Here is a 16,714-nt window from a genome sequence, read left to right on the forward strand (position 1 = left end):
GCTGCTTATCTATATGCAAGTGTTCCCAACCCCGCTCGGATGGCAGCCTCGACTTGGTTGATACCATACCCAACACCTCTCGTCCCGAAAATGATCGCTTCAGAAACCGGAAGCATCAGTGGTTTCTCTCAATCATCCAAGTACCAGGTTGACCGAGATGCCTGAACTATCTTCTATCGTCCGTGGTGATGCAAGTGATGACGATGCCGCCCTTGTCACGTCCATTGCAGATCTTACGCTAGGAGAACAAGAATCTCTCTTCTTTGAGAGGACTACACCAGACGTCTTTTCAATCTTCGTCCTGGCCATTCAATTTGAGATACCTCACTATGACCTGCCAGTAGGCCAATTTGGCTCAGTCACAGGGGGTAAAGTACCTCAGTCAGTTTTCTTGGGTCATGGAATTTCGAGCAACGTATCAGTGCTACAAATGGAGAAGGATGTATCACCAGACTGTCCAGCCGGTTGGTAACCTGTTTCTTTACTACTACCCACTCAAGCAGCAACTAGCTACATCAACGTTACTAACCTGGTTTGGTGGCAGGAACCTTAGTTGCTTGTAAGAGATATCATCAGGCGCCCAGAACTACAAGTGGCGCCGATCAGGAGGGCACTGAAAGGATACATGCGTGGCTGCTTCAAGAGTTGCGAGTATTTTGTCATCCAGAGTTGCGAGAACATGAGAATATTTGCAGACTGCTCTTTGTCGGCTGGGATGGTAATAGCATCGTTCCCGCACTTGGCCTGGAGCTTGCAACCTACAGTAAGTACACATACTATCGCTTTTCAGAATGAAACAAATACCTATGGCTTAGATACCCTCGAGGATTCAATGCAGCAACTAAGATCATATGGAACTATCGAGCGAAAAACAAACCTGACAATCGATATCGCTCTTGGTCTTCACGTTCTACATTCCCTCGGTCTCGTCCACGGAGATGTCAAGCCAGGAAATATTATCCTGTGCAAACATCCTTCCCGTGGTATAGTCGCAAAGATCTCCGACTTTAGTGGTGTAGCCCCGGTCTTGACGTATGCATCAGCGAGGTTTACGACAGGAACACCAGTGTGGCAGCCGCCAGAGGTGGTTCTCGGTGAAAGAAACATCGATTGGCAGTTGGCGGACACATACTCATTCGGTATGGTGATTGCAACGATGTGGTGTCCTTCGGGATGGATTCCACAGGGTGGAAGCTTCTTGGAAACCCGTATCCGTTATTGCATGACCCCGGACGATAAAGCCAAGGTGATTATGTTGCACAAACTATATCCTGATGATCACCCCGAAAGCCCTCTACGTCTTGCAGTGAACTCGGTATCACCTCTGGGTGACGGTCCGTCACCGCTCCCGCTCGCTCTCTTGTTCGCATCTTCTCTTCCGTGCCAGCCATCATCGCGGTTGTCAACCATGCACCTTGTGCTCTTACTGAGGGAGCAAGGGAATGGCAGATTATCTGGGTATGGAAAAGTACTTTTCAAATGATATGTGGCTGTCCCTGACTGATGATACGCAGATTCACAGGCCCCCCTAGTACGGCGATGTATGATCCTTCTTATTGGGAAAACCGGCCCATACCGGGACTACTGGCAGGTCTTCAAACGTATCTGACAGCGCGAAACTTATTCTAACATCATTATAGGCCATTCATCCTTCATACATGTGTCGATCTCGACCTTTCAAGGAAAGGATGTTGCAAACCCTTCTCGCAATAGGCAATGATATAAAGGCAAGAGTAAGTCCAATTTTTGCACGCGACGTCGATGAGGACTTCACAGGCAGTGAAGAGGCCCTGTATGACTACATTCGAGCCGAAGAAGGCCGTAATCGGTCCCAATTATGGACACGGCCGGAACTTCAGATGCTTGCCCCTATAGCACTAAATATCGCGCTATCATACCTTCTCGGTTTGGGAACAGTTGTGGTTGAATCGATTGCTATAGAGTGGCTTGCTCTAGCCGCTCAGTCTCACGAAGGCAATGCCCAGTATTGGTTCTGTCCTCTGGAGGAATCCACCAGAAGCCGTGTTCAAACATATGTGCCGCGGAGACTCTGGAATACCCACGCCATCCTTGCCGGTTTCCGTTCAAACATCTCATGCTTACAAGCTACCAATCCTGTACTAGCGACTATAGCTGGGAGTATGGCTCAAAAGATGGCTTGGGGCCGAGCAGAGCCACAGATTGTTCGTATCAAGCCATATCTTGAGAGGATCATGAATCCCATTTATGCTGATCATGCAGTTGTTGACCTTGAAGTCGAGGCTCGGTTTGGTAGCGAGATGGTTGGAGAGCGGGCCCTTCATGTAGCCTCGGCAGTTGGACGACTAGATCTCGTGAGATACCTAGTGATTGAGGCCCAAGCTGATATCAACGTCACCAATCTTCGGAACGAGACCCCGATATTCTATGCCACGCGGGCCAACAACCCCGAGATTGCCACCTTTCTTTTGGACCATGGAGCTCAAGTCGACCATATCAGCACTGAGGGTCTCAGTATAGCCCATTGTCTTTCCATCATGGACGACCACCATGCGGCTGATCTTCTCCCACGCTACCTTGATCGCGGAGCAAGCTTGGGTGAAGTAGCCATGGATACTGTGGCAGAACGAACCGACAGGATGTCATTGGGGGCTGGTATACCGCTAATGTGGGCGATGTTCAAGAACCGACCAATTCTTTTTGAGGCAATACTTAGGTCGCACTCCCGGCCTCAGCTTCAGATCAGCCCTGCAGACTACTGCAGTCTTCTTACTTTACTTTGTTCCCTAAACCACGATAAGATGCTCCAATTAGCAGTACAACTCTATTCATCTTCCGTGAACCCATCACTGGGGATTGCAGATACTCCAAACACCTTACAGCTACGAACCCGCTTCCTTATGGCAGGTACTAATGCAGTAGAGATGGATCTTGTACTCGAGGAGCCGTTCCGAGGAATCACGCCGGCAAATTACACGCAGTTACTTCTCAAAGCAATGGACGCAGATAAGCGGCTATTGCTTGATAGAAGATATCTGCATCGAGCAAGTTTCAAGAAAGCGAAAGAACGGACTTGCTCGTTTCTTTTGAAACACGGAGCTGACCCTATACAAAGGACTCGATATGATGAGCCACAGTCTACGGCCCTGTCCTATGCTGTCTATACCGGAGATACCCAAGCTTTCAGATTGTTCGTCACACATCTTAAAGAGGGCGGAGTAGAGCTGTTGCCGATCTTTTCAAATACAGAGAGCTTTGGCGGGTACAATGCACTTCAGCGAGCTATCTACTCTGACTCGCGCGATATTTTCCTGATTCTCGTGGAGGAGTACCCGGAGCTTCTTCAACTGAAAGGCGCGGCAGGTCGAGGGGCTCTTCAGTCAGCTGTCACACAAGAATGGGCCGGATACTGTGAAGAATTGCTCAGGAGGGGAGCCAGTATTTACGATCGAGCGCGCGACAGATCAACTCCTTTCACGTGGGCGCTGATGCGAAATCCTACCTTGAATGGGGCCAAAACAGTCATGGAAATGATGGCTGTCGACGCTGACATGGATCGACTACTGGGGCCGGATCAGGAGACGGGCTTTACAGCCTTTGCTAAGCTGGTGCACGCATTGACGGTATACAAGATTGACTTTGGATTCGATCGCCTAGAATACTTTGTGCAGAGATACGGCAAACCCTCATTCATCGCCAACTCACAAACTGGAGATTCACTCATAACTCATCTCTTGATGTCGAAACCACCTTTGTCCGACAGTAGCACCATTTCGACACAGGCTGCGATGCTAAGGTACATCATCCAGTTATTCCCAGAAAAGGTCAACGCAGTAGAAAGTACAATGAACGGAACCGCCCTACATCTTGCCAGTGGCCTTGGAAACATAGCATGTGTCGAGATCCTCCTTGAATCGGGCGCAGATGTTGATATAGAAACTCTGAGCCCTCGCCGCCAGCATGGCATCACGGCCTTGGGGCTTGCCGTACATCGCATGCATGACCCGCCGCCACGGGCAATCAGGGAGTTAGGATCAAGGGAGACGGCCACATTCCGAAAGAACATTGAGCTTATCATAGCTAGTGCTCCGCGTAAATAATGCTTTGGAAAAAGGCCATACTATGATCCACGTTTCCATACTCGATTGTAAGACTGTCAAACTATCTTTCATTCGTTCCCGCGCTGTTTTACTGATAAATTCACTCTAGCATCAAGGTCGGAAGCGAGTGTCCTCGACCCAGACAATGAATGGTCTAGACGGCTGCCATGGGAGGGCGAAGGGCCAGCGCCATATGAACCACGAGATGATGGCCAGACTATGGTGGAATATGTTGACGATGACGGCCTGCTCCATGTCATGCCCGAAAGTTCGTACAATGGTCTTGAACTCCTTCTTGGCGCCATCAGTCCGCAAATAAGGAGTAAGGGCTATGTTGAGATGAGAGATCCAACACCGGATGGATATGCAAGAGGTATTGAGATGAGTATCGAGGTTCTAAAGACCATTTGGCATCATGGGGGAACTTTGCCGCCCGGTTGGGAGATAAGACAAGATGTGCAAAGTGGGAGGATCTATTTCGTTGATCATAATCGTCGAGAAACATCTTGGGATCCGCCGGTTGTTGGCTGAAATGGATCTATACTGACCATCATCATGCACCAACCGGGACATAGTTGAGGCGGACTAAGGGGAGGGCTCCTCATGCAGAAGAAGTTTACAAGTGCAGTTGAGGGCTTGTTAAAGGTTTCCACGGGGTAAGATCACGGACCTAGCATGTTGAGGAGGGAACGTCGGACGGTCATTTTTACGGTCAGTGGATTCCTTCCCCCAAATGTCCCAACGTGCGAAGTGAGAGTCTTGGTGCTAGAGGCATCCATTGAAGTGTTGGTTCTATCTGCGTACCCTTCTTCTCAAAATGTGATGAGGCAGAATCCAGACCACAGAATCACCCTTCTCAGCTCAGAGAGCTCAGTCTGCGCTATCATTTCAGTATGAACAGATAGCCACGATATAAAGTCGTCTTTCTCGGCGGACTTCTTCCAATAGTGACGGCGGTATCAGTAATTATTCCCAGCCTGCCATATATTCAGTGCAATGCTCAATCATTCAGTTATGGCGCTTAGTCGGTTTCAGACAACCATGGTAAAAGCCTGGCTGTATCCGTAGTAAAGTCCCATCCTCCTTGCTTCCAAACTTGACGGGTGGCTGGACCAGCCACCCCAATCCAAGCCACACCACCCCAATATCAACAATAATCCATCCCATCAAGCAAGATTCCGAAATACAGTCCAATACTCATGATAGTCTCACTTACTCTCCCTGCTTCCCCCACTGCAATAGAAGTACCTCTTAATACCCAACATAAGTGAATGCTGTTTGTAAAACTTCACTCACCTCAAACATCCAGGATGTCAAATGCAAAGCTGCACTCACAAGGATTCCCCGTCCCACCCCCACACGTCAGACGTCACTCCAACCTCCCAGTACCTCTCCCTCACTTCCCCTCCACAACCTCCCCTCCTCATCTAAATAAAGCATTCAGTTTCCGATCAATGCATCTACCCGTCCAGCCCGCACATCTCACAGTTCCATCAATCACGATCAACCAACACACAAACATTTACCCAACCAAGAATCACAAACAGTGACAAAGAAAAGTGTAAATAAAACCCTCATAAACGGCAACCCGCATTCAAGTGAAACATCAGATCTGCTGTCAAAACCACGGCTCATCTTTCCCCCTTTTGTTTGAAACGAAACATAAGCCATGGCGCAAGTCTGTATCCAACATGACAAGTACATACAAACCCAAGACCCAGACACACAAGACATCACCCACCAAACGTATATATAAAAACACCACCAATACAAGCCCAACCCCCACAAACACAAACACTTCTCGTGTCCAAAATGAGGGGGCCATAGCAACCAAAAGAGGGGGTGCCTAACTTCATAGTGGAGGGTCGCGTCGTGCCGTGTGAGGGTGTCACCAAAGGAAACGAAACTGATTGATAGGTTATCGTGCTTCGCTTCGCTTGGATAGACCGTGTTTGGGATCACGACTTTTACTAATCAAGGGGCCTTTCACTGCATGCTGTCAACCTACTCGTAGTTACCATCCATCAGTCAACCTATAGTTATCGTCATTCAGTGAGTCAACCAACCTCGTAGTAAGGCAAATTATCAGGTAGGCAGGCAGTCACAGTCATGAGCAACAGCAAGTATTTTAGATATTTTTTTATTATTTTAAATCAGCTTTCTTCTGACTATCTCCTCGACACCTTGAACACTGCAAGGCCGGAGAAGCTGTCCAAGATCGACAGCCATTAATATCGTCCCCTCAACCACCACCCAATCCAATACGCCAAAAGCAAATGATGATTGTACACACAGTCATCCCCGTTGTGACATGTTCCCTTGCTTCCAACACTTCAACCCATTAATGACCTTTGCATTTGCAATGTCCGGGGGTTAAAATGTTTGTGTGTGTTTGTGCAAGCATGGATGATGTCGTGCACATCCATCCGTGGCGGGGGAAACAATGAAAATTGTAGAAAAAGCAAATCGAAACTCCAGCGCTGCTCTGCGCATTGTTCTTGCTGTTTTGGTACCCAAGTTCCCGTCTAAACTTTTCTCTCGCTTTTTCGTTATCCAGGTCCTCTGTTCAACGCCCCGCACTTCCAATTATGTACATCTCTAAACAATAAACAATATGTGCAGGTGTCGTAAGACCGAAGGTATGTGGTGATGCCGTCGTGGCTATATGGGGTTCAATGTCCCAAAAATGAAAAGGAATGACATGAGTCGGGGTATCTCTGTAAAAAATGTTGCAAAAAAAAACATGAAAGAAGATAAAACGCCAAGCAACCCCATGATAGCTGGCTCATCAATGACTTCTAGTGTGGTCTAGTCGTCATGTCGTAGGTCATTAAGTTGATCGTTAGGTCAAGGGAATTACTTTCGCAGGCCAACTTTGCCTGCGAGGTTTTTCCAGAATCGTGCGCTCTTGCGCTCCTCGCTGTGCGTCCGTAGCATCACCTCGTCCCGTTGCATAGGTCCTACAATGTCCTCGTCGCCTCGGGCGGGGAACTTGCCATCCGCATCCACCAGACGGGGAATAGCGCTGGGCAGTCCATCCTCGAGGCGCTTCCATTGCATACCAGCAAAAACATCGTCCAGGGGAGGGGGTCGACCAAGCATGGAACCGCCACTGTTGGCTCGTGCTCGTCCACGGCCACGGCTGCGGCTTCGTGAACCACTTGTTGAACCGGGAGCAGAGCTGGTGGCTTCCACGATCTGGGCCATGAGTCCATCGTGGGTTGTCCTCCATCGCTTTTCGATGTCGGTCCATTTGGCCTCGGTATGAGCGTAGATCTTGCTGGTCTCGCCATAATTCTCTCCTGTGCGTACAAGGTGCTTGGTGTAGTTGCATCGTGCAGTGTCCCAATCGTTGCGCAGCTGCTGAAGGGTCTCCATGTTCACAGTCTCGGGTTGATAAGGCTGCGGGGTGATGGTGAAGTTGGCATGACCAAGGCGATCAGACCACTCGTCGTACTCCTGCAGGATCGATGGGAGGGGAAGTGGAATCTCGGGACTGTTGGAACCAAAGCGGAAGGATGACACTGAAGGCTTCGTGCTTAGAGATGGTCGAGGGAACTGTGTCGCAGAAGGGACTGGCGACGGGACTTCGGTAGTCGAAGAGGGTGGTGCGATGGTTGGTGATTGGAGAGGAGACTCTGGTGGGGGTCCACAGAGAGGGCTGGTCATTAATGGAGGTAGTAGAGGTGTTGTGGCCATGCCTCGCTCTCGCTCAAGGTCGGATCGCTCGATAAGAGCTTGCGCCTTTTCGATGTCGATAGGCGCGGGTAGGTTGATACTCTCGGTGCTTCCATAGTAAGATACTGCAGGAGTAGGGAGTCCAGTGTTTTCCATTGCGCGCTCCTGACCGGGTCGGCTGGGCGCAGACATGGATGACGACCGACTTGAAGGACCTCCAGACAGTACAACACTTTCCAAGCTGAGTTCGGTGCTGGGCGACATCATGGGGTTGCCTCGACGGCCGTTTGGCTTCCAGATTGACATGTTGGGGAAGCGGGCACCGATGCGTGACGTGAGGCCGGCAAAGGGTGACTCGCTACCTGATCTCTTCTTGCGGGAGCGCTCGTCCATGGGCATGTCACCGTCACTCAAGAAACCCATGTCGTAGTCGATATCGTAGTCGCCAACAATGTTGCCGTCAAACATGATATCCTCGGAACTATTTCGGGGCTCACATTGGTTGTCGCCTACACGGGAAGAGGCTTGGTTAGTAACTCCACGATTGCGAAGGTGGCAGGCCAAACACGACTCCTTGCGGGAAGATATGACGGCCTGACCAGACGAACAAGACATACACAAGCAGTCATAGAGACTAAACTGGTCCGAAGGAGCAAGACTATTACGGTCGGCATCGTCGTCGTAGTTGTTTGTTTCGGGTTCCAAAGGCTCTTCTTGAACATCAGGCAATGATCGCATTGGGGGTTTTGTGTGGACCGATGGCGTAGGAGACACAGGACTTTCGTTCAATTGCGGTGGCAGATCGAGAGAAGACGTCGAGCTGGACATGCGGTAGTGACCCTTGCCAGGAGAGAAAGTCGGAGTGAGTGGTGAAGCAACATCGGACGAGGACGAATTTGTTGTGTAGTAGACGTATGAGAGGTCTGTCTCGGGGCTAACTTGTTGTACTTCCCACTTGCGGCGATCCTCCACCATCTGCGGCAGAAGCAGCGGCTTGAGCTTGGGCGACATGATGTCGGCCTTTACGGTCGAGGCCGTGATGGATAGGGAGAGTCGAAGAAGCGAGCGGTCGACTTTGTTTTCTCCAGGATTGCTATATTATGTTGTTTTTGTTTTGGGTTGGGAAGGGTGGGAAGAGAAAGAGGAAAACAAGAAGTTGGAGGGATGCCTCGGGATGATAGTCTAAAGAGAAGCCCAGCCTGTGGTGACCGCAGCCCAAGGAGGGTTTAGTGGGTTTTTGACCGGTACGTATTTCTTTGCGCTGTCGCTGTTGCTGTCGGGCCAAGTGGCGGCGGATCCGGGGACCGGGGGTTGACTTTCTTTCCCTCCAAGACTAAGAGACTGAGACCGGGGTGGGATTCTGGGAAGGAATGGCTAATGGAAGCGGAAAGTTGTGTTGCTGGTGGGTGGGCTCTGGGAACAGGGGTGGCAGGTGCGAGCGCGGGGCGGGTCCTGGTCCTTCCAAGCCTGGGCTTGGACGCTGGGCTCTGGTTTCTGCTTGCAACTTTTTTCCTGTGAGTCTAAGAAAAAAAAGAGACCTGGTGGGGTTTGGCGTTGGGTAGGAGTCAACGAGGAAACGGTTTCGGTAGTGGAGTTCCTCTTTCCTCTCTGTCTTCTCTCTCAAGTGGGCTGTGTTCGGCAGACTCAGTGCAAAGGAAGCTAGTGTGAAAAGCCGAGCTGGCTGACTCTTGTTTTTTTTTTTTCTTGTTGACGTTTGGACCTAGGGACCCAATAGACGTTCGACTCAAGAAAAACAAAGTCCCCCGTTGCTGGTTGCTTTTTAGACTTTGGCCCGCCTTTCAACGGTGCTGGTTGGTTATGACCTCGTGAGGCGGGTGTGACTCGTAACAAGCGACAGAAAGTGGTGATGATGAACGAAAGATTCAATGACGATGATGGTTTCAAAGTTGGTAGGATATCAGATCAATTGATTGAGACGTTTGAGAGAAAGTGGAAGCTCCAAATGGCGGGGCATGTCTATAGTAAATATCACGAGATGGTGTTGGCATGGCACGATTGACAATCGGCGGCTGGGCAGGGTTCATCGCGCGGCAGAAGAGCACAGCAAGTATTCAAGTTGTAACTTGAGAGAACAAGCGCTCGGTCGTCCACGTGTTATTGAACCGAGGATTGGGCGCGACTACATGAGGAGGAACTGCAACTGACTGCACAGCTGACGTTGTTGCTACTCAACTGTACTGAACCGCGGCTACAGCCAAGGTTATTATCGTGGTGTTGTACCTTATCATTGGATGTTACCAAGTATAACTTCTACATGTAGGTCTGGTGATGCTACATTGTGGGTTTAGGTTGGGGAAAGATGACCGGTGAGGTGGCTTTTGACTTTTACTCCTCTTAATCCTTCTGCACAATGATTTCCAAGCGGTGATGAAATGATTCTGTACGGTTGCGTTCTCAACATGCTGTACAAGAGGTATAGAAAAGCAGCGTTATACCTCGTTCGTGGATGCAGGGATAAAGGGTTGGCTGACGTTCAAGGTTTCCAAGGCGGGGGAGACATGTTGCTGCCCTGCTGTGTTCTGTTCTCTCTCTTCTGGCGGCTGAATGTTAATTTGTTGCGACAAGGATGCAGGCGTGACGTGGGAATAAGGTGATGAGGAGAAGCTGTAGAGAAACAATCATAGGCTGATGTCCTTGGTTCTGTCGTGATACTCCAGCGGATGCTTACAGCGCATTCTACAGAGGGTTTTCAGGGCTTCTGGGAAGTGGGGCCGTCGAATCCGCCAATTGGGCGGAGAGCCTGAGGTCCTAAAAGAGGCTGGCTGTGTTGGAAGCAAGGGAAACAAGCCCGTGCATAACATATTGTTTGTGGCTCAGATCCAATTGAAACTACCGTGATCGACAAGACGGCAACCGGTGTTTTTTGAAACAATGGCTTTGTTCATGAACGGAAACATACAGTAAAGACACAGCGGCAGATAGAAGAGAGTTTATCTCAAACAGCAATAACAAAAACAGACGAACGATATCAGACCCTGAAAGAGAACCTTGGATCGATACAATCGAGGGTTTAACAGGGATCCTCCATGAAGGAATTCATCGATGATGATTCAACTTTTGGATGAAATCACGATGTCGTTCTTTTATGCAACTTGAACTAATTTATTTATGCTTCCGCCATTTATCCAACGTTGGAAAAACCGTTGTGTGTAACTCCCGAAATGGGAAAAGACCTAGAGGTGTTTGCATTCCAGTCAGAATATACCCCAGCTTCTTTTTTCTTTCACATGGAAAGTAAAGTGGTAGCTCATTGCCATTGGATGCAAAGATCAGCGGTTTTTTTCTCCAAGTTACTGTTTTTGTTTTTTTCTCCGTCTTGACCTCATCATATTGCCGATCCCAGTCTTTTTCTGCTACAGTAATTCGTGATAATGTGACTACAAGCGAAATCCCTTTTTGCATCCATTTCTCCTCTCGTTTGCATTTATTACTCCTCTCGTTTGCAGTCATTTCTCCTCTGCAGTCATTTGACTCACAGGCAGATCCATCGTCAGGGCTCTCACAGGCGAGAAGCCCGGTGACATGGGTAAAGTAACAACAAAAAGCTTGGGACCTTGGGCAAAGAGGAGTCAGCAGGGGGTACGTATACAACAATAGCCTTGCACATGACTTTTGAATGGCATGGCATCGTATCTGGCACCTACCGCTCGTCTGGGTCGGCCTCGTTTTCTTACCCTTGTCCCCGGATTGACCTGAGCTACAAGGCATTGTTCAGGATACCGCCTTGGAGTTCAAGGCGGTATCCCTTTTCTCCAACTCTAGACTTTCGCTTGTGAATGCTTGTGCTTTTACTTTTCGGAAGATGCTCCGAAGGTGTGCTTGAGTTGTAATGTATTCTGCGCCACCGATTAAATAACCCAGATTGGGAAAAGCCGTTTGAATTGAAGCCGCTGACGGCACAACTCTATTGTTCCCAGCCCAAAAAAAGAAAACCCTTTCCCTTGAATTCATGGCAGTTGTGGCTGAATTACTTGTTGAGATGTCTGCAATATTACGTCGAAGCTCTCCTGTCGTCGATCACTTCCCTTTCGCAAAACAAAAAAAAAATGCTTGGACTTGTTTCCACGAGACGACAACTGGGCCCCCCTTGACCTTCCCGTTCTCCCCGTCCGCTATCTCCAGCCTCTCTCACGTTTTGACCGCTCTCATGAGTCGAATCCACTCTGTCAAAGCAGCGAACGGAAGCATCCGTTTCCGCTGCACAAGTCAGAAAGTATTTACTTTTTTCGTGAGCAGTTCTGTCAAACCCGTTGGAATTGTTTTTTCTACTCCACCCAAGAAGACCCTTGAAAGAGCATAAGATGGAATGACACACGCATCGAGATAGGGATCCTGCCACTCAGATTACATTTCCCTGCTTTGTCATATTGATTGAATCTTGTCTCTTGCAGACGGGGCAGGTTTACCCTTCATGGCATAGCGGCCGCAGTCCAAGCTTCCCAGCGGAAGGGAAGCGACGCCGATGGTGCGCCGGGGGAGCGGGCACCCATGGAAGAAGGAAGAAGATGGAAGGGCCGTTAGCAGACTGAGATGGTTGTTGACTAGGAGTTGCGCCGGCGACCAGTGCTCCGGGAACAGGAAAAGCTTAAACGATGACTGCTCATTTCCCATTGCAGTCGATCTACAGGACCCTAAAGATTCGACACATCGACAGGCATCGTGATCGTCGGGTCAATTGGGGTTCAAAACATCAATGCTGTTACTCATTGTGAACACCGCTCAGATAATATCGTCCTTACCGACAAAACACATAAAACACGACTAATGCCAGTTGACCGCACCCACGAGTCGAGTCGACGACCCTGAGCCCCAAAGAAAGACTGCATTAGCCGACTCGTGGTGGCTGACCGTTGTGCCCGCGGAAGGCTTCCAACCGTCCCGCCAATTTGTTCTAACATGGGTAAAAGACATGGGTTTTTACGACTGAAGCTTTTACAAGTGTACAGTAATCTTCAAGCCAGAGTCTAGGTTAATACCTGCCGGATTGGATCACTTGCAGGGGACCTTTTTTTCTAGGTGAGGCTTTAATGTGCAAATTACTGTGGCGTTGCGTCTTGTTGAACTCGCGTGCATTTGAGTTCGCGCTTTGCATGTTCGTTGAGAGCTGTCAGACACGCGGCGGAGGTCACTGAAGATTGAAGAGAGGATGGTTGAGTTTGACAGATGTTTGTCCGGTGTCGGACATGTATGTTCTCTCTGATTTAGGTCCGGCTGTAGCAATTGGCTGAAGGTTTATTGAGTTGGACGATCATCTGCGATATACTCTCTCCGCCAATAACAGACTCAATCTTAAGTAACAATTGAGTCCATGTCAACAACTTAACCCCAATGCACTCACAGACTCACTCTCAAAACAGCCAAAGAACCCCCAATATCTCACTACGCCCGCACAAACTCAATTCTGATGTCCGACCCTCCATCCGCAAAGTTCTAGGGCTTCCTAATTCACAATCACCATCCGACGCTAGATTTCGTGATTGGTTAGTGTCTCCCGTGTGCTTTGATGCCTCGGTCGCAAGGCATCTATTCTCAAACAATGGTGATCATCTACAAACAAGGAAACGAGCTTAACTAGAGCCCCCAAGTGGATGGGATGAAGCATCATCCAAGAGCTTCCAATCCACTGATGCCGTCATGATTAACATCAACTTTTCCAATTTTGAAGCTCATTCTTATGCCGTCTTGCAGCTGTCTTGCAGTAGTCCATTAAATATTGTACATCAGCGGAATTGAATTCAGACACTTTGCTGTGCCGTAGGTCTAATGCATCTCAACGCTATATCTGCATGCTCTTTACGTAGATATGAAATCGAGATGAAAAGCACAGACGCAGACTCTTCCACGAACTGCAAGCCCAATTCTGTCTTCTAAACTAATTAGTGACATTCTGGTGTAATGGGTTGGCAACAAAGTTCAGCCATCGATCGAGAAATCAGAGAATTAATACAACGGGCCGTTTTATGTTTCACGGCTGCGGCTTGGGGGCTTGCATTCCAGCTCGAATTTTATTTTCATAAATAGCATAATTCCGTGATGCTTCTTTAAGAAACTTGAGTTCTTCTTTGATGAGTCTGCATTTATTCTTTGAGAAGCCTGCATTTGCCCATACTACAGAAGGTTCTCAACAGCATATTCAATGTAACCAGTCACCCCAATTGCACGATCTGATCTGGTCTGATTAGCTTTTGACGATTTCTGTTCCTGGTGGCAAGTTCAATTGGGCCTCAATTCTTGTGTGGTTACATCGCTACTCTAATGCGCTCAAGTTCTCAACCGATGTCACCCATCAAAAGTTCAACCGGGAAACTTTTGCAAACGGTTACCGAGCCCGAATTACTGGAAGTGAGCCTCAATTGTTGGCGACGTCGAAAGACGATACTGTATCCGTACTGCGTGCCAATGGTTATGCAAGGTACTCAACCGTCAGATGCACGTCACGATGGTTTACGGAATACCAGGGTATTTGTTACCCGAAAGGCTTACTCTGTATGTAAGTTAAGCTTTTATGTCTGAGTTTGCAGCCGGTCAGACGTTGAGGTTACCTTGCTAGAAGATAAATGCATTTGAACTTCAATACCAAGGCCGTTGAAACCTCAAGATACATACGGGTACCAAGGCCGGTTCGGTGCAAATACTGTGAATGGGAAGAGGTCTGCATCAAGTGCAATGCGATTGGTGTCAGGAACACGCAGCAATTCCTACATCCACAGGTATCTCCACCTCGCTGACGAAATCAGAGTTTTCAGCAGTTGTTGATGGATACAGACTGGCTGAGTAACTAACAAGACTTCTGACAGAGCGGCCCCACGCCGCGTTCTTGTCTTTGTCTGCAGCGGCTCCGAATGTCTCCGGATCATGATGTGCTGCGATGCATCGTGGAGGGGAGATGATCAGTCGATATGTAAGAACTGGGCAAGGGATTCCTTGTCAGAGCATCGACAGTACTGTACAGTACAGTACAGGGTAGAGTGAAAGCAGATGCAAGTCAGAAAACTTCTCAAAGCCATCTGCTCTGGTTTCTTTTCTTTTTTGCTACTGACTCTGCGTGGCAAAGGCAAGGGGGGGACAATGTCTGTCACAAATGGATCATGTCTCAGCAGTGAAAAATCTTACAACTGTGGCTTGAATATTGAACTTTCTTCTTCGAACAATGTCGAGTAATTGTCGATTACCTGCCCTGGCTATACCTAAACTGGTGAGACCAGCTATAGCGCGGCACACCGGACATGGGGTCCGGAGAGTGTGTCTGTGTCGCGTTCCTGACGATCGCGACAAGGGTCTCTCTTTCGCGTGCGCGCCTCATCACCGTTCGGTTCTGCGGCTGACAATGCCTGGGACAAGCGATGCAGATACTCATATCGTCTATTTAGCGAAACGTCTGTGGAATGAGTCCAGAAGGGCCTTCGGGATGCTCGGCAATGCATGAGAGTAGGAATTGTTCATAGCGCTGCTGTTATTGCGTCCAGCGAGATTTCCCCTGACCGGATATTCCGTACAATCGAGTGGTTGTATCTTTGCCGAATCTTATCGGAGTAGTACTCTGAAGCGTTGCAATTTCTTCCTGTGAGGAGTAAAGTACGGGTACAGCAAGCGCTTGCTCCTTGCACCAACTACTGCAGCCTCAATGTGACATGGCTGTCAACCGTCTGAACTCCTTCATGAAACAATTCACCTCGGCAAGGCACGTGGTAGGTATTCCGTTGCCAGCATGGATGACATGGCATTGGGATCTGCAAGTCAGCCTCAGAGTACCGGCCGCTACATTGAGTACCTGTAGCCGCGGCTGAGACTCTACTGCAGAGTACTTTCTCAAGATGTTGGTTGGGCTTGTCAGGGAAGCGTCATTGTAGCTATTCCAGCGTTGAGCCACCTGCAAGTGAATCTCACCGCTGCTGCAATCTTGCTTTTCTGCTTTACTTCTCTGAAGTAGAAACTTGTTCATGTTGGAGTCTTCCAAGTTCATGTGAACAGAGGCCCTGGCTCAATTAGTGGCCAGCGCGTTGTGGCGGACGCTCATTCGCCCAACGTAGTCCAAGGCTGCCAAAACCGCAGACCGGTATTCGCGGGGGAATCGATCAATTACTCTGAAGCAGCCACGAGGCTATCTCATGATGCCAAGTTTCGTTGTATGGTATGCTCTGTCAGCCCGGTTGTTCAGATAGGGCCTCACCGGTGTCCGGGGTACGAACGTTCCTGCATATTCTTATTACATGGCCTCGCGCTGCATGTACTGTAATTGGCATGTGTTTGCGGGATGAGATATCACACAGGGATATCCTCCTACGTGGGCGTCTGCCGGAAGTTGCCAGCCGCGGAATGAATATGGTGTGATTGCGGAATAATGGTGGGATTACCGCCATGTAAGATGAGGCCTTTTTGTGGCGAGATACTTGTCAATTCAATTGAGTTGCAGCATGTGAAGTGCGGGCAATGTGGTTGTATGTATCGATGTGTTGTATTTGGCTTGTTGGACAGGATGTTGAGGAGATTACTGAGGCCGACGAGCTCCGACATCGAGAGTGAACAAGTTCTTGTAGACGGCGACTAACATTGTCCAGTCAATCTCGACTGGCTGTATATCGAGTCTTGGTGGTTTGTCTGTGCTGGTACCTCCATGCTTGATGGTTGATGTCCAAACTTGGTAGACGCTCTTCATGAAGATGCCAGAGGATCAAATGATCAATCCTAACGAAGGAACCAGCTCATGAGACACATAATCCCCATGCTGTAACTAGTGAAAGATTGAAGCTTGTAACATTAATGGCCGAATATTGATGTTGATATCGTTTTATGTTGAGTTGGTTCTTGTTCTCGACTCTCGTCGCCCTCGGTGTAGGGTAGCCAGACTTCCACTAAAGATCAACTTCTTGAACAACACTCCTCGATTGCAGGTCGGAGGATCTTTTCTAGCGGTATTAATTGTGATGAAAGGACAT

The 16,714-nt window shown here is 48.9% G+C and overlaps 4 protein-coding genes across 4 annotated transcripts; 1 reads left to right on the top strand and 3 right to left on the bottom strand.

Annotated features, from left to right (window-relative positions):
* Positions 1 to 4,133, top strand: B0J16DRAFT_86095 (uncharacterized protein). Its single transcript, XM_046134585.1, has 5 exons — positions 1 to 464; positions 545 to 763; positions 816 to 1,458; positions 1,515 to 1,587; positions 1,641 to 4,133. The coding sequence occupies exons 1-5, from the start codon at positions 158 to 160 to the stop codon at positions 4,077 to 4,079; spliced, it is 3,681 nt and encodes a 1,226-aa protein (XP_045987742.1). The 5' UTR covers positions 1 to 157; the 3' UTR covers positions 4,080 to 4,133.
* Positions 4,134 to 5,505: 1,372 nt separating this feature from the next.
* Positions 5,506 to 6,169, bottom strand: B0J16DRAFT_336091 (uncharacterized protein). The gene has a single exon (XM_046127167.1). The coding sequence runs from the start codon at positions 5,811 to 5,813 to the stop codon at positions 5,583 to 5,585; it is 231 nt and encodes a 76-aa protein (XP_045987743.1). The 5' UTR covers positions 5,814 to 6,169; the 3' UTR covers positions 5,506 to 5,582.
* A 639-nt stretch (positions 6,170 to 6,808) lies between these two features.
* B0J16DRAFT_86110 (uncharacterized protein) lies at positions 6,809 to 9,249 on the bottom strand. Its single transcript, XM_046134587.1, has one exon. The coding sequence runs from the start codon at positions 8,766 to 8,768 to the stop codon at positions 6,936 to 6,938; it is 1,833 nt and encodes a 610-aa protein (XP_045987744.1). The 5' UTR covers positions 8,769 to 9,249; the 3' UTR covers positions 6,809 to 6,935.
* A 1,480-nt stretch (positions 9,250 to 10,729) lies between these two features.
* Positions 10,730 to 11,606, bottom strand: B0J16DRAFT_86106 (uncharacterized protein). Its single transcript, XM_046134586.1, has one exon. It carries the CDS (start codon positions 11,484 to 11,486, stop codon positions 10,881 to 10,883), a length of 606 nt encoding a protein of 201 aa, XP_045987745.1. The 5' UTR covers positions 11,487 to 11,606; the 3' UTR covers positions 10,730 to 10,880.
* Positions 11,607 to 16,714: the final 5,108 nt, after the last annotated feature.

The sequence above is a fragment of the Fusarium flagelliforme genome, assembly GCF_020744385.1.
Source record: "Fusarium flagelliforme strain FIESC 12 MPI-CAGE-AA-0113 chromosome Unknown B0J16scaffold_2, whole genome shotgun sequence".
Taxonomy (NCBI): domain Eukaryota; kingdom Fungi; phylum Ascomycota; class Sordariomycetes; order Hypocreales; family Nectriaceae; genus Fusarium; species Fusarium flagelliforme.

Bases quoted from the DNA above. Each gene is read 5' to 3' on its own strand.
- B0J16DRAFT_86095 (XM_046134585.1), top strand. From the start codon at position 158: ATGCCTGAACTATCTTCTATCGTCCGTGGTGATGCAAGTGATGACGAT. The intron at 465-544 runs GTTGGTAACCTG...GTTTGGTGGCAG, and splicing joins ATCACCAGACTGTCCAGCCG to GAACCTTAGTTGCTTGTAAG. The intron at 1,459-1,514 runs GTATGGAAAAGT...GATGATACGCAG, and splicing joins GGGAATGGCAGATTATCTGG to ATTCACAGGCCCCCCTAGTA.
- B0J16DRAFT_336091 (XM_046127167.1), bottom strand. From the start codon at position 5,813: ATGTCTTGTGTGTCTGGGTCTTGGGTTTGTATGTACTTGTCATGTTGG.
- B0J16DRAFT_86110 (XM_046134587.1), bottom strand. From the start codon at position 8,768: ATGTCGCCCAAGCTCAAGCCGCTGCTTCTGCCGCAGATGGTGGAGGAT.
- B0J16DRAFT_86106 (XM_046134586.1), bottom strand. From the start codon at position 11,486: ATGCCTTGTAGCTCAGGTCAATCCGGGGACAAGGGTAAGAAAACGAGG.